Source organism: Ictidomys tridecemlineatus, chromosome 8 (assembly GCF_052094955.1).
Source record: "Ictidomys tridecemlineatus isolate mIctTri1 chromosome 8, mIctTri1.hap1, whole genome shotgun sequence".
NCBI classification, from domain to species: Eukaryota; Metazoa; Chordata; class Mammalia; order Rodentia; family Sciuridae; genus Ictidomys; species Ictidomys tridecemlineatus.
In genome coordinates, this window is record NC_135484.1 from 111,974,826 (window position 1) to 111,992,420 (window position 17,595).

Sequence of the window (17,595 nt, forward strand, 5' to 3'; positions counted from 1 at the left end):
CTGTGACCAAAATACTGACCAGAACTTAGAGGAAGAAAAGTTTACTTTGGCTCATGGTTTCAGAGGTCTCAGTTCATGGTCAGCTGACTCCACTGCTCCAAGCCCAAGGTGAAGCAGAACATCACAGTGAAAGGATGCGACAGAGGAGAGCTGCTCAGCTCATAGTGGCAGGGAAATAGAGTTGGGGGAGGAGTCAGGGACAAAATATACAATCCCCAAGCTCCACTTCCTTCAGCTATGCTGGTCTGCCTAAGTACCACCCAATAAGCTATTCAGATCATTAACTCATCAAATGGATTAACCTACTTATTAGGTTATGGCTTTCATAGTCTAATCATCTCAGCTCTTGCATTAACATGGGGGCTTTGGGGGGATACCTCGTATCCATACCATAATAGGGTTCTAACAACCAATACCTTGTCCTCTAGTTGCTTCTACCCTGCAAGCTCTTTCTGTGAACATGGCTTGCTGGCTCCCCCATCTTGCCATACCTTTGTAACTAGCTCCTTACCAAGTCCTCCTTACCTTGCAATGGTCCATGATCATATCTTAATGCTATATGCCTGTTAGATGTGGGCCATACACACAACTCCAAGGTCTCATCTGTCATCAAGTGAGAAACACAAAGAAAAGATCTTGTCTTTCAGGAGAAGCAGATTTACTCCTGATGCCAAAATGGGCAAGAAATTTCCTGTGGTTTCTCAATGACACGTGGTACATAAAAAAAAAAAAACAACAACATTCTTTTCTGTCTTACACACCATCTCTAATCCACTCGGCTCAGTCTTTAAATATCTTCTCTTCTTATCCATAATGCTCTCTAGTTGATCTCAGTCATGGCTTAAATACCACACATATGCTGATCACTCCCAGTGTCTCCAACCCTGATTCCTCCCTTTCAGTTCTCACTATCCATCTGCCTACATTTGGTTGTCCAATAGGCATCTCAAATTTTTGGCAGGTCCAAACAAAACTTTGTGTTTATTCCACAATCCTTTCCCCCTAGTCTTCCTTGCTTTTGGCAGAGGGGCCCAGAATCCTTAACTTGATTGCCTGGGATATTAGCCTGTATGGAAGTGTTAAATAAATTTTACAAGGACGCCATTGGTTTGACTGAGTTCCTGCCCTAAGCTCAAAAGACTAAACCAAAAATGCAGTTACTCATGCTGAAGTTCCACACCACTAAGTCACAACTAAGTTGTTCATCTGAACTTCCAAGAAATCAGAAAAATAATAGTCAAATTCCCAAACAAGAAAAATTTAACTGGTAAGATAAGGAATTCCTCCCTGTTTTTACAAGAAAATTTTGAAACAACTAATTTGCTTGTTTTATTTTCTGCTTTACTCAGCCTTTTTCTGTCTATAAAGTCAACCTCCTCTGCTCAGTTTATTAGAACATTTCATTTTTATTGAGGTGCAACATAAATATAAGATGAGGTGTTGCCCAATTCTAGAACTGCAAATAAAATTAATATCTTAAAATTGTATTTCTTGTAATTTTTAATGTATTTTTAGTTGTAGATGGATACAATGCCTTTATTTTATTTATTTATTTTTATGTAGTGCTGAGGATCAAACCCAGTGCCTCACACATTCAGGACAAGTGCTCTACCACTGAGCTACAATTCCAGCCCACTTTAATTTTTTTTTTTATTGTGACAGTATGTGTGTGCACAGATGTGTGCAAGAAATCTATCATCCTTGATTCGTCTTTTTCTCATACTCCATATCCAAACAATCTATGCACCTTGTTGGCTCCAATCTTCAAAAATTCAGAATCTGACCAATTCTCATCTCTTCTCTCTCTACTATAGTAGCTCAAGCTATCACACTCTCTATCCTACCATATTTGCTCCTAATTGGTTTTCCTTCTCCTCCAGCATTCTCCCAGGGCCCCACCTCCAGCAGCCAGTGCATCTCTGGCTTTCTCATACAACTGTCATCACCTGCTCAAAAACTGTCCCATTGCTTTCTACCATGTTTAGAATATAATTCAAAGACTTGACCCTGGTTTACAAGAACTGATGTGACTGGCACCTGGCTATCAGCACATCTTTACTTTCTACCATTCTCTCCCTCCCTCTGTTCTAGTCATACCAGCCTCCCTGATATTCTGTGAGCAGGTCAGACACACCAGCGGAGACCTCAGACCTCTGCACCTGCTATTTCCTCTGACTCAAACTCTCTTGAGCAGGTAGTTACATTCCTCATTCAGTCATTTCAGATAGGTCTCTGCTCAAACAGCATGCTCCCCTTCGGAGAGGTCTTCCCTGGTCACCGGCTCTAAATAGCTCTCTCACTTTCATTCCTTACTTTGTCTTTCTTCATAGCACTAATCAGCACCTGATGTCACATTATATATAATTGTGTGTTTACTGCCTGTCTTTCCACTTAGAATGTAAGATCTAATAAAACAGAGGTCTTTGTTTCATTAACCCCAGCACCCCTACTGCCTGATACAATACTCAATACATAGCCCTAGATAAACTTTCATTTGTTAGGTGAATGAAACACTTCATTTTATCTAACTTCTTGACTCAAACTCATCAAGATTCAACAAACATTTGAGTCTCAATTATGTGTTCCTTCACTATAGATGCTTAGAACTATAAAAATCTGACCTGGATGGTGTTCTTTTAGGTGAGTACTGAGAGAGGTCTGCACAAAGAGCTCCCAGGGTACTAGAACTATTTGTTCTTTTATCTTGCGGTGGTTATACAGGTGCACACATCAGAAGAGAGCTAGCATGTTAAGAAGAGCGCTATTAAACCTACCCTCCAGATTTGTGTATTTTAAGTTGCACTCCCATTTTTTTGGGGGGGGGGCTTTTTTTCCCCATAAGTTTCTGACCGATCTGGGCACATCAACAGATTAGTTCTAGTGGCAAGAGCAATGATACACAGCTTGCTTTGTGAGCAGTGAGAAAATCCCTCTCCAAATTTCATGACTGGAATACCCTGATAAAAGGAAAAGGTTTCTCATATCTTGTCATCCTGATACGCGAAACCTCCCAGAGATCGGGGGCTCTCGGTGCCTGGGACCACCTTCTCACGGTGGGGCTCCTCGTCGTGCCCAGCAGGAGCGCTCAAGAGACCTGACGTGAGAATGGGCCAAATAGAGCTTTCCTCCGAGGAACTCGAGGCAAGAGTAACAATGGGACAGTTCTGAGTCCACCTTGCGTCCACGTGCTTGGGAACAGAGGGCGGCTTCAGGCCCGCCGACGTCACAAATCTTCGGAAGTTTGCGGCCAGGACGCACCACCACGCATGCGCACCGGGCAACGACCGACGCAGGCGCACAACAGTGCCGCGCTGGGCTGCGCGAGGAAGGACCTCGCGCGCGGGCTGGCGGGCGCGCGCTCCCGGAGTGCAGCGCGCGTCATGGAACAGCGGTTAGCTGAGTTCCGAGAAGCTCGCAAAAGGGCCGGGCTGGCTGCCCAACCCAGCACTTCGAGCCAGGAGGCACGAACCTCAGGAGAGAAGGAGGAAGTCGCTGCGACTCCAAAGGCAGTCCCAAGCTGGCTAAGACAGTTCCTGGTCCTGGTATGGAAACCGAGGCCCGCCAGCGCCCGAGCCCCGCCCAGCCACGCTCAGGTGAGCTGAGCGACGCCTTGTCGGCGGACCTGGCCTCAGGAACGCCGACGTGGCCTCCCCGCACACTCCGCCCGAGGCCCCGCCCCTCCTGGGGTTCCCGCCCGGCGCGTGGCTCCGCAGGCCCCGCCCTCCTCGGGAAGTAGAGCAGCCTCGGCGCTGGGACAGCTGCCGGCGTCCATGGAGCTGGGGATCGGGCCTCCGGTGTTCTTCCACTCTGGTCAGCACCGACGCGTACTGATCTTTTCTTGCCAGTCCGCATCCCACACAGCTCCTGAGTCCAGGCAGGAAACTAGGGTCTAGAATTGTAGACCCCTTTGTTACCGAACCCAGATTTGTATTTATACGCAACTCACAAAGGCAGTGACTTAGGTTGTGGGGCAAGGAAAAAGACTTATTTGGAAAGCCAGCAAACCAAAGAAGATGGGAGACTGTCACGACAAAAAAAAAAAAAAAAAAGAGAAATCTTAGGAAACTCAGGTTCGCAAAGGGCTTTTATAGGGATGGAGAGGAGGAGCTTGGGGCCATAGGCAAGCAGGCTACTGCCAAGCTGGGTCTTCCTCATCTAGGGCTTGCTTTCTTTTCTCTTCTGCCACAGTATCCTTGAGATAACATTCGTCTCTTATGTCAGTACTATAAGTTTTTAGATAAACGCGTTATTTTCTTGAAAGTTAAACATTGATTTACTTTAAGAACAAGATTAGCAAATCCTTGGTGCACACTTAATGTTATCTGAAGACCATCAGATGTCCTGGGTTCTGTAAAACTAGAGAAAAGTTTCTGATTAGGAAGTTTTACCACTCGGGTTTCTTTCCCAAGAATTTTTCAGTTTCAGTTCCCTTCCCCAAGAATAACTAACCTTGTAGGTGATCATTATGATACAAAAGGTCTTTCCTAGGAGAACAGGGGAAGCTGGCCTAAGACAACTGTTTTAACTCCTTAAGTGGCTTCAGTCAGAGGAATCATCTACAGCCAAACTGTTGGGGTGCTGAATTGTTTACCTGCCTCATCTCCAGAATTAGTGACTTTAAAGTCATCTAAAAGCAGTGGAAGCTGGAGGTTTTATTTAGATTTTCCCAGTTACACTATGGCTTTGGGAAACCTCTCCACAACCAAGAGGGGCCTGGGTCCACTGCAATAGAGAGTAAAATGTCTAACTGAATAGTAATCAAAAATGGCAATAATTAAGGCCTCATTTTATTCATGTCTAGGGCACATGCTGGACCAGAAAGCCTGTACTTTAGAAATGGGGTTTGGATACAAAACTTGCAAAAGTGTTGTAACTAACTGCCATTGGTGGCACTTGCTGATGAATCACCTTTGGACTAGAAAAGCTTATTCAAGTTCAATAATGAATGTTCATGGCAAAAAAAAAAAAAAATTGGGGTTAGTGTGATAGCCTTTTCATCCTTAATTTAATTCTTCTGGTAATCTTTTATTTTGCAGATGAATTTTAATTTGGATCTTCATTTAATTTTCCCTCATGAGTACAATGGCAGGGTGGCTGTATGGGAGACTGGAGTGTATGTGGGGGGGGATACCCAAGAAGAAGCATGCCAGGGGATGACAGCGTGCTTTGCAGCAATTGGTGACAAGGTGACAAGGCCTTTGTTCCTCATAAGAACCAAAGAATACCTTTTAAATGTCAAAACATATTGGAACAGTATACCTTGTTCACTTTAAAATTATTTCCCTTAAATACATCTATTATTGCACAACATATATCTTAAGGAGTTTTTTGTTTTGTTTTATTTAATCAGGAAAAACTTGTTACTCAATTTTGAATGGGTGTTATTCTCCACAGTATGGTTTCCACTCACTTGTAGAAATAGTGGGCAGCAGGGTTCTACAATCCATTCCTTTCCTGCAGTTTGTCTCAGTTGTCTTTGGTTCATTAGAACTCATGAGCACAATTGCTCAAGATTTTAAAATCCATTTTCCCTATTCTTTGTTCCCCTGTAGTTAAAAAACAATGCCTAACTCACACAATGAGCTTTACACTGTAAGTCTCCTTTCTAAAGGACTATGAGATCATTAAGTTGAGCTCAGAAAAGCTGAACTTGGAGAAAGCTTCCATTATTAAAAGTCCAAAAGCTGATGGCCTGACAAAGGGATAAGAGGAAATGCTGGACACTGATTGGCTCCAGTTCATTGCTTTGCTTTTTAGAAGGGACTTAGCCTTAGGCTCATTTTCATCGACTGTTATCATTCCTGGTTTTGCTTTGGTGTAGAAATTCTCATTAAAAAAAATTTTTTTTAAATTACTATCCATCTCTATCTAATAATTTTGATAGCACATTGGCCCATCAGAGACTTCGTTAGCTTCGTAAGCCAGCTTGGCTTAGGCTGGCCCATGGCTCAGGTTTCTTCTCTGGAGCCATCTGGCCAAACACTACTGTGCATCACCACGGGAATTTTGGAGTCATCTTGAATTTCTCTTTCCCTTGCCATCATTTATTAAGTCCTGTTGTGTGCCTATGGGGTTCCAGCTTCTGCTCTCAATCCTGGGAGATAGTGTGACCAAGACATACAGTCCTGCTCACCTATAACTTCCATGTCAGCTTGGGGCAGCAGGGGAAGGAGGACACAACCAGACAAAAAATGCTATGAAAGGAAAAAATAAATGCAGGGTACTGTGGTGGGGAGTTGGGAGTGACGTTGTGTATTAGGCAAATAGGGAGAGCCTCCCTGAGTAGATGACATTTAACTAGAAGGAGCCACCCTTGCAGAGACTGGGAACAAGGCTAAGGACACATGTGGTGACACTGATCTGAAGTTTGTAGAGGAGGCAGCCTGCCAGGTGATGGGAGGGGAAGGCTTGTCCTCTGAGCCCTGTGGGTGCAGAGGCCCTGAAGTGGGAAGCGGCTGGGTGCTGGAAGAACATCCCTGAACTATACCCACTGTGACATAACCACCACCAACACCTCTGCACATGGCTTTTATAGACACCCTGTAAGTGAAGCAGAAGAGTCCCCTGTTCCCCCCCCTCCCTTGTTTGTGCCCACTGTTAGTTTGTTTGCCATCACCACTGCACCTCCCTCTAGCTCTCTAGCCTCTTCCCTGCTATCTCCCATAACGGCCTGTAATGAAACCAAAAGGGCTTTGGAGGGGACCATTCTAACATCCTAGGCAGACCCTACCCCTCCTATCACTAGCCGTAATTGCTTAAACCTCTCATTGTTTCCATACCAGTAAATTGGGAATAGTAATGCTTGCCTTCTAGATTACAGGAGATCAGACATTTTGGAGGTACTCAGTAAATGGAGGCATTTTTTTTAATGCTTCCTGAATATTAAAATAAATTCAACTTACTGTGAACTTCAGTTCATTGACATTCAATATGTATTCTGTATCCATCAATCCATCATTTCTCATTGACTTCTGCTGCCACCTGATCCATGCCTGGTCCTCTCTTGCTGGGCCTCTACATGAGCCTAACACTTCCCCTGTAGACTTTTGGTCCCTTGCAATGCATTCTCTACATGGCAATAGTAGTTATCAATTGGATTGTGTTAGTTCCCTGTGAAGACCTTCAGTGGTTTCCCATTTCCAGAATCTTTGTTGTGGCCTGCCTGGCCTCTCCCACTATCTCAACCCACTCGCACCCTGCCTCTTCACACCGTCTGTCCCTCTTCTCACACAAGCCAAACCTGTCCTCCCCAATATATCCCTCCTCTCGGGCAAGAACTATTGGGCACACTGGTCAAATCTGAAAGGGACATTTCTTTAATAAATGTTAGGTAAGGCCAGGTTGCTGATGAAATCATCATTTCAGACCTTCTGATCCAGCTGAAGATAATAATTACAATGTTGATACTAAAAAAGGAAGTTTCAACAAAATGGAATTTTTAGCACTGTAAATCAGATGACCAGTAGTTTTTATGGAAGCTGATATTTTGGGTCCCTTTTTAAATATTCAGGAGAAGAACAGCAGGAGATATAACTGAAGAGGCAATTGTAAAAACTGAAAGACCTGCTCTGTATTGAGAATCTGTGTGGGAGGTGCTGTGTTTGGTTCTGGAGACACAGAAGGACATGACAGTCCATGGCCTGTGTGGTATGTATGAACTGAGGGACACACGTGGCCTAAATTCACAGACCTTTCAGTGCTGAAGATTTGGTACTTGTGGAGAAACAGCCAGTTAGTGCATTGGGAGACAAAGGGGCACCCTCCCTGATGGCCAGAGAGGTCAGGGCATGCCCAGTTCACTAACTGTGCTGGCCTGGGCGGAAGGAAAGGACGTCTTCGGCAGTAAGACCAGTTGAGTTGGAAGAGAGGACCGTGCGTGGAGCCATGAACTGGGCATTGAATTGCACAGGCAGTTTTTAGGCTTTTTCTTTTCTTTTCTTTTCTTTTTTTTTTTTTAAGAGAGAGGGAGAGAGAGAATTTTTTTTTTAATATTTATTTTTTAGTTTTCGGCGGACACAACATCTTTGTTTGTATGTGGTGCTGAGGATCGAACCCAGGCTGCACGCATGCCAGGCGAGCGCTCTACGGCTTGAGCCACATCCCCAGCCCTAGGCTTTTGCTTTTCAAGCTGCAAGTTGTGACCCATTAGTGGATGGTGAAATCAGTATAGAGGCTGTTGTCCCTCATTAAAAATTGTTTAAGAATAGGGTAGAATAGGAAATAGGAGTTTCTCAGGAAGGTAAGTGTTGACTTGTGGCACTTTGTTTCTGCTGCATGTCTGTGTGCTGTGTTGTAGTAAAATATGTATTCCTTCTTGTGGGTCTTGTCCAAAAACATTTGAAAAAAAAAGTGGAGTGGAGAGGAAGCTTCCTACAGCTACCTACATGTGGTCTTCCATTAGCACACCGCACAGGGGTTGTGAACTGGCATTTCTGTCTGTGGAATATGTGGAGACCTTTGGCTTCCAGCTACAGGAGTTTGAATTTTAACCTGTAGATAATGGGAATTTATTGAACTTTTGTGGACAGGAGGGTGGCAGGTCTTTTAGAAAATTAATTTAGCAGTTATGTATTTGCTGTTTGGAGAGGGAAGAGACAGGAGGCAGAGTCTGCTCAGGAGATGCTGCCCAGGCCTTGGGATGAGTGACGGATCTGGAGGATGGTTATGGGGTGGGATGGTGAGAGGGTCTGGTACTGGCCATAACACTTGTTTTTTTTTTTTGATATGTAAAAGGGATTTTTGCCTCCCTGTTTTTGTTTGTGCAATGTCCACTTTAGAATCATGTCACTCATAATATTTTATCTAATCAAGTCATCAAATGTCTGTTGACTGTGTGGGAGGCAGACCTCACGGCTGTTGCATTACCAATTACCGGACTGTTTTTGTTTGGGGCACAAATTAGCTTTTGTTAGCAGTGGACTAATTTGAGGAAATAACTCCCATGAATGGGACTCTGAGTGCATAAAGTTTTTATTGGGTCACATCTCCCTATGTGCTGATTGGTTTTGGTTCCGCTGAAGCAAAGCATATGCACTCTCTGGCAATGCTTGTTTTAGAGAACAGGGCAAGAAAATAGAAATCAATGAGCCAGCAGCCTTCCCAGAACAACGTGGACTGCCTCTTTAGATGAGTTTTGGTTCTCTCAGCTCCATTACCCTTTATTCTGACTTGTGTTTGCTTCTGTCTCCTAGGAAGCAGCTCAACCTGGGAGCAGCACAGCCCAGCCCCCACAGGGCACAGCCATTCCTCCACAATGGCACCGGAACCAGCCTTTCCTGACCAATGTCACCTTCTTGAAGATTCTTCTCTGGTTGGTCCTCCTGGGACTGTTTGTGGAGCTGGAATTTGGCCTGGCTTATTTTGTCCTGTCCTTGTTCTACTGGATGTATGTAGGGACCCGAGCCTCTGAGGACAGGAAGAAGGGAGAGAAGAGTGCCTACTCTGTGTTCAACCCAGGCTGCGAAGCCATCCAGGGAACCCTGACAGCAGAGCAGTTGGAACGCGAGTTGCAGTTTAGACCCCTGGCAGGCAGATAGGACCCAGCTCCACTGTCCTGCAGCCCGCCCAGGACCAACCCTCCCATCCTTGGAGTGCGGACTTGGGTTCAGATGCACAGGACTAAGGACAGCTTGCGGGTTGGCTCTGGCTGCGTGTTTCCCCTGACCTACTGCTGCAGTTTTATCTTTGAACTTCTCTTTGGGGAAATTCTCTAAAAGACATGCCCATTAGGGCTGGTGCAGTTTATAAAGGTTGCTCAAAAAAGGAGAACTGTTTGTCTTGTCATTTGAGAGATGACTTGGAGCACTAGGAAGGCATTGGGAGATTGTCCTTTTGAAGTATTGAGCTATTTGAAATAATGATTAGGTACAGCAGGACTGTATGTTAAATGTTCTCTTTAAGTCAATATTTATAGCTTTTTTTCCCCCGAATTTTGGGGTTGTTTTTGTTTTTGTTTCTGTTTTACCTTCTGCTTTAATTCTTGCTTTTTTTGATCATTAATGATATTGAAATGTAAAATGTCTTTAACATTTTCTTTTCAGAAACAGGTCCCATTCATTGTCCCTTACCATCTTCAATTCTTCTACTGTCCTGTCCTCATTAGTAAAAGAAGAAGAGACAAAGTTCTAAATGACAGGCATGGAGAGGGATTTCACAAAGTCAGTTATCAAGGAATTGATAAGTGGCTATTAATTCAGCAAGAAAAACTCTTGAGTGTGAACAAAGAGCAGGGCTGATGTTGGATTCCAGACTTAGTAGTGGCTATTGGGTTGTATCATATTTTCTGAGGACTTTAAGTCCTTCACTTGTAGGCACCGATGAGAAATTGCATGGGTAATATCAAAGGCCTGAGTTTAGTGTTCCTTCCTCTTCTAGTTCAAGTTTGGGTTCATTGAAATTGGGCAGCACAAGCTATCAAATACTTTCATACTGATGAGTCAAAGGACTCTAGTTTTAAACAATAGTTGTGTCCAAACTTAAGACATTACTGAGTCATTTAAATTTTGGTAAGTTTTCATTTCAGAGTTTTCTGTTAATTTTTATGTTATGAAACTCATCACTTTAACATTCATGAAACATTGTTAATAGAGGCCTGTTAATTATTTTTGTTCTTTCTTGCCTGATTTACTTATTAAAGCAAATTCTTAGTTTAGATTTATCTTTCATTTATTCAATGCCAACTTCCTACTATTCACTTGGGATTCGATGATGAAAAAGCAGGCACGTTGCCAATTGTCTGAGCACCCAGTCCAGCCGGGAGGGGTCAGGGGACAAAATAAAGCAATTGGTAACACTGAACATGAGGGGAGTTTTAGTTCTGGGGGAGTGCCGAGGGGAGTTCACTCATCCTGTGACCGGGTAACTTGGTGTTTCAGCCCTGGTTGAACATTCCCTGCTGGGTGCTGTGTGTTCTGCCCTTTGCCACTGGAGTCTGACCTTAGAGTCATCCAAGTGAGAGGAGGACCCTCCTAGCTGACAGAGAAATCTTTTCTCCTAGGACTTCTGTCTAAACTGGGCATGTGGAAAGATTGGGAAACAGATTAATCCCTATGCAACGTGAAAGTTTTTATCATATTATGATTTTGTTTTCTGATTTATTTCATAAGGCTTTCTGAATTTCCCAGATACTTTACTTCACCTAGCCCCCTCCCCTTCTTTCTTGTGTTGTTGGTACTGGGGATTTAACCTAAAGCTTTGTGCATGCTAGTTAAGTACTCTATCAAAGTCATCCCTCAGCCCTTTATTTTTTATTTTTGGTATGAGGGATGAACCTAGGGCCACTTAACCACTGAGTTACATCCCCAGCCTTTTGTTTCTTTAATACTTATTCTTAAGTTTTAGGTGGACACAATATCTTTATTTTACATTTATATGGTGCTGAGGATGGAACCCAGCACCTTGTATATGCTAGGCACTACCACTGAGCTACAACCCCAGCCCCTGTTTTTGTTTTTTTGAGACAGGGTCTCACTAATTTGCCTAGGGACTTGCTGAATTGCTGAGGCTGGCTTTGAACTTAGGATCCTCCTACCTCAGTCTCCGACTAGCTGAGATTATAGGCATGTGTCACCATGCCCATCTTATTTTTTATTTTGATATAATCCTCCTGTTTTAGCCTTCTGAGTAGCTGGGCCTCTGTTTCTAAAAAGCCCATTGCAAGGGAGAAATCTCCCTAATTAAAGTTTTATTGCAATGCCCAGGGTAATAGAATTGTCATAGGAGATAACTAGTTTCTATTTTTAAACATATAATACAGCTTTTCCCCTAAAACACAATGCCTGTGATTCTGAATTAAGGAGGTTTGGATCCCTATAATAATCTTAGTAAGGTAGAGACTTCTCTTCAGTGCGATTTATGAGGAGCCTCAGCAGCATTCTTTGGATATGTGGCTGCTTCTAATGAGGTAGAGCCTAGATTGCCCTAAACCTGTCTTAGGTGGAATTCTCCATGAACAACTCATCACCACTCAGAGGTTCCATGTGACATGGCAGAATGGAGTGTGAGGCAGCTTTGTGCCCAGCAGGGAGGAGAAAGGACAGTACATATTTGCTGTTCTTATCAGACCATTAAGCTTTAGGAATCGTCTTGATTTTCTGAATTTGGGCCTGTTGATCTCAGACTTTCCACTCAGGGCCTGACCATTATCCCTGGGAGAAGTTTCATTAAAGGCTGCTCTGTCATCAGGGAAAGAATGTGTGTTCTGTTCCTGTGATACCTGTAGGCGCCAGTGAGGTCATTTCTATCCAAGTCTCACAAGTAAATTGGCTTTTGCTTTTGCTTACAGTATCCCATCTTGTCTTTTCATAGGGACTATTAAAGGAGCCTCTGAAGGGGACTCCAAATGATATCCAGTGTGTCCCTGCCTCTCCCCATCTTGGGAAGGGACACATTTATTTCTGATTAAAGATGATGTGTTTCTAGTGACCCCTAAAGAATCCAGTTTCAAGATTGGTCCACTTCTCAGAGAATTCTTTACTGAAAGAACTTTTGCCATGCAGGGTTATTTCTTGCTCCAAGTGGGCTTGGAGCACTAGAAGCTCTGTGTGATTGTCTTCCAGTCTGGTGGACCATCACTCAGTCCTCTCTTAGCCCTCTCTGTCCTTCAGGCTCAGTCATTTGAACTATAATTCTGGGCCACAGTCTAGGAGCCCTAACCCATTCTGAGGGTCCACTTCAGGGTAGGGATGACTGTGTCTCTTGGTAGATGCAATGACCTTTCTAAAAGCCTGGGAGTTTTATCAGTGAGGATTTAGGATTATACTCTGAGCATAGGAGGTCTTCCACATTTGCCTTTGGATTGAGCTGTGCAGATGGTTAGGCTCAAAAACTGTTATAAAGAATCAAGAAGTTACACAATTGGACAAACCAGTGATCTTCAGCTGGGCAGAAGAAAGGAAAACTTGAACTATGTGGTTTTGGTTTCTGCCACTTACACCAGCAAATATTTTTAGGTGTACTAGTCTTGGTGCTTCTGGGGACAGCAAAGAAGCCCCTGCAAAGCCTGGGTGACTAAGCACTGGCTGTGTGCAGGGATGGGGTGGAGATGTGGTGGAACATCTCACCACCAGGGGGAAGCATAGAGCCACTGCTCTATCCAGTTGGGCCCTTCGCATCACACTTGATAATTTATGTAATGTGGAAAACCTACTGGGATGTTTATCTGAACCACTTGTGCTGCTTTTGGCGTTCCTTTCACTTTAGCATTCACAGAGGAAAGGGCTCACCAGAGGTCCTGGGAAAGGCATAGAAAGCTACCACAAGTAATTTATGTACATATTTTAAAATAAAACAGCCCCCTCCTAGACTTAGCTGTGGCTTGACTGAGCATTGCGGGAGCTGGGGGTGGGGATGAGTAGGAACTAGAAGAGAAAATTGGTCCCTAAACTAAAGAAAGTAAAGTTTGAACTAAATGCTTTGGTTTCTCTGATACACACTTTCATTTGCAACTTTGGGCTGGATAAAGGCTTGGATCTCATTCTCAAAAAGCTGAGAGAGAAGACAAGGTGAGTGCACAAAGAACCACATTCTGAGGTTTCTGCCAGGAAGAAGCTTAGAAAGGTGAAAGCAGTTTGTGGTGGGGGAGGTCAGCAGAGGAGAGGGCACTTTCAATGCCAAATTCTGTGCACATTCTTTATCCTCAGGGAGTACATCCCAAGACCCCCAGTGGATGCCTGAAACTGTAGGCAGTGCTGAGCGCTCTACATACAGTGTTTCTCCCTATACATACATACTTATGATAGAGTTTAATTACAAATTAGGCACAGTAAGTGATTAACTAATGATAGAATAATTATAACAATATACTCTAATGAAAGCTATTAATACTTATGAATTGTTTATTTCTGGACTTATGTGTAACTAAAACCACAGCAAGCAAAACCACAATTAAGGGGAGCTACTATACTATGTACGATTATCACTTAAAAATACAGTTTCCTGCCAGGTGCAGTGGCACACACCTGTAATCTCAGCAGCTGGGGAGGCTGAGGCAGGAGGATATCGAGTTCAAAGTCAGCTTCAGCAAAAAGCTAAGCCCTAAGCAACTCAGTGAGACCCTGTCTCTAAGTAAAGTACAAAATAGGACTGGGGATGTGGCTCAGTGGTTGAGTGCCCCTGAGTTCAATCCCCACCCCCTATCCAGTTTTCTTAATAAGTAATGGGCGGATGTTTCAAAAAGCAATCAGTCCCCTTCCTGCCCCTCTTCCCTGCCCCGCAGTCTCCTATTGAACATGTTAAAAATGCAGATTTCAGGGCCCTACTTAGACTTGCTGACTCAGATGTGTGGGATAGAACCCTAGGATTCTGCATCCTCTCTGGTGTAATCTCCAGCACCCTAAAGACTAAAAGGCCCAGACAATTCATACATGTTAAAATGGGAAATCAACTTAGTGATTATTAAATCCAAAGCAAGCAAGAAAGAAAGAAAGACGGCTGTGTATTTTAAAAGGGGGCAACAAAATTGTCATTTTTCTAATTGTTCATTTGAACACCAAGAGAAAAAGACTTTAAAGCAGCAAAGATCTAACTGCAAAGACTATAATCAAAGGTGCTTTAATTTTGAAGTTTTTCTTAAAAACAATATTTACAAAAGAAGCACATGTTCATTTTAGAACATTCTGGAAATATGTGAAAGGATAAAGTATTGTACTGTGTGTGTGTGTATTTCAGAATCAAGAGGTACCTGGAGTGTATAGTGAAAGCCTCCCTCCCACCCTTCATGTCTATTATTTCTTTAAGCTAAAAAATTATAGCACCCCATCATGATTCTACCCCTAGCTCTCTTTTTCCTTTTTTCCTCTTAGGAGTTTGGGTTTTGCTTATGTGCATTGAAGATTTTTATGTAAGGAAATGGCATAATCCAATATTCGTTTTTCAAAGACCCCCAGCTCTCTTGGGGGTGTAGTTTGTCTGTCTTCCCTCCCCTGCCCCATCTTTCCAACTCACCAAGCATCTGTCTATGCCAGGCCTGGTGCTGGGCTCTGAGCCTGCCGAGCCAATGAAGTCCAGCTTCCTTTTCTCAAGCAGCTCACAGTCAAATGGGGAGGCAAGTAAAACCAGACAGCTACAGCCATGACCCTGTCTCAAAAATGAATAAGTAATACATAAGAGCCAGAGGCACACAGCATTCCTCTCTGGAACTGCCTCTTGCACCTTTCACCTGTCCCTTTAATTGGGGGCAGTGTGCCAGTGCTGTGAGAATATGACATCTGAAGGAGGCCGGAGCTTCAGCAAAGGTCGCACACCACTCACAGGGTCGGAGGAGCTTCCAGCAGGGAGACAGTGGCTTTGTGCTGAGTTCCAAGGGGGACCAGCTACTCCCCAGAAAAGAAGATGGGGGCAAGGAGGTGGCATTTTTGAGGGTCAGAGGAAACTGATTGGGAGAAAGTTGATAAGGAGAATAACATGCTTTGAGAAAAACGGCAAATTTGACAATTGGGATATTAAGGAAAAATAAAAGGAATCAGTGAAAGGTAACTCCAGAAAGGAATACTGGGAACCTTTTGGTTTTTCTTTTTGAGATGGGGTCTTACCAACTTGCCCAGGCTGGCCTCCAACAGTGGGCTCAAGGGATCCTCCTGCCTCAGCCTCCTTAGTAGCTGGGACTACAAGTGATGCCACTGTGCTCAGCTAGACACTCCCCCACCTCCCTATCCCCACTGGCTTTTTTCTTTTATCTAACTGTATTTCTTAGTAGTTATCCCCTAACAGCACAAACAGAGATGCTGCTTTCCTTGTCACAGTTACAGAGTATTCTTCCATAGGGACAGGTTATAATTCAACCAACCCCTATTGAAATGGACATTGAGGTGGTTTCTAATCTTTTGGGGTTGCAAGCAACATGCAATGAATATCCTTGCACCTGTGTCATTTCCGGGCATGTGGATATATCTCTGGAATAATTTTTTAGAATTATATCCACTGTCAAAGGATATGTGGCTTAAAATGTGGATAGATTAGAAGTAAGTGGCTTTACATCGCAACCAGCGGCATACGAGAAGGCCAATTTCCTCCTCTACTCACCAGCACGGGGCTCTTCAATGTTCTCTGCTTGCCAATCGGATAGTGAGAAATGATCCCTCACAGTTCCAATTTTAAATTTCTCTTATTATGGGTGAACATATTTCTGTAAATTTAAAGGCCACTTGTGTTTATCCATGAATCTTTTCATCCTTTGCCAATTTCCATTGAGTTGTGGGAAATTTTTGAATTTCTTTTAGGAACACTTTATCAATGAAGGAAATTGGCTCTTTGAGTTAAGAGCTTCAAATACTTTTGCTCAGTTTCTTGTTCTGGATGTGTTTATGTTTTTGTTTCTATGTGGAAATTTTTGTTGTCAAATTTATGTGTTTTACTTTATGATTTCTGGGTTTATGTCATATGGCAAAAAGAAAAAATTCCCATGTTTGCCAGGGCTTTCATTTTCTTCTATATTTAGGTTTTTATCTACCTACTATTTATTTTGGAGTAGGTTACAGGGAGGGATCCAGCTGTATTTGTTCAGGTATCTTGGCATCTTTTATTGAATAAACCATCTCTTTCCTGCTAATTTAAAAGCCACATTTCTTTTATATTTGCAATTTTTTGGAATTTCTTTCTGTTTTATGTTTTTATACACACACACACACACACACACACACACACACACACACACAGCATATATACAGAAGGAGGCCAGAGCTTCCAGCAGGGAGACAGTGGCCTTGTGCTGAGTTCCAAGGGGGACCAGCTGTTTCCTAGAAAAGAAGATGGGGGCAAGGAGGTGGCATTTTTGAGGGTCAGAGGAAACTGCTTGGGAGAAAGTTGATAAGGAGAATAACATGCTTTGAGAAAAACGACAAATTTGACAACTGGGCTGTTAAGGAAAAATAAAAGGAATCAGTGAAAGGTAACTCCAGAAAGGAATACTGGTGTGTGTTGGGGGATATATATATATATATATATGTAATCTGTCAGTCTTTTCACATTCCAGTACCTCATTTTTAAAAATTGTGGTTTTATATAATATTATATTTAAAAAGTTTTTAAATTTGAATGGGCTACACCCCTCTCTATTACTTTTCAGTTTTCTTTTTAAAAACTCTTTCTCACATGTTTATTTTTTCTATGTGAACTTTAGAATTAGCAGACCAGGTCCTCAAAATTTCCATCAGTATTTTTATTGTTCTCACATTAAATTTGTGAACAAATTAATGGGAAGAAACTTCTTAAAGTTCTTACTTTACTGTTCAAGAGTAAGATCTGATGTTTGTTTAAGCCTTTTTATTGGCCCTTAGTTGCATTTTCAAGTTTTCTTCATATCTATCTTACTGTTTCCTGCTTATTCCTGGTTGTTTTTTTGTTATTAATGGAAGGTAGGTCTTTTCTTCTATTATTTCTTCCAATTGGTTGTTGGTGTGTGTGTGTGTGTGTGTGTGTGTGTGTGTGTGTGTGTGTGTGAGAGAGAGAGAGAGAGAGAGAGAGAGAGAGAGAGAGAGAGAGAGAAAGGAGATTTTGTACTTTTACTGAACTTTCTTATTAATGGTCTTTTGGTTGATTTTCCTGGATTTTCTACATAGATAATTACTTATTTTCAAATAATGAGGGATGGGGGTGTAA

General features: G+C 42.9%; 1 protein-coding gene across 1 annotated transcript; it reads left to right on the plus strand.

Moving 5' to 3' along the window:
* Window positions 1-3,287: 3,287 nt before the first annotated feature.
* On the plus strand, window positions 3,288-10,797 carry Saysd1 (SAYSVFN motif domain containing 1). Its single transcript, XM_005318732.5, has 2 exons — window positions 3,288-3,593; window positions 9,192-10,797. The coding sequence occupies exons 1-2, from the start codon at window positions 3,381-3,383 to the stop codon at window positions 9,534-9,536; spliced, it is 558 nt and encodes a 185-aa protein (XP_005318789.1). The 5' UTR covers window positions 3,288-3,380; the 3' UTR covers window positions 9,537-10,797.
* Window positions 10,798-17,595: the final 6,798 nt, after the last annotated feature.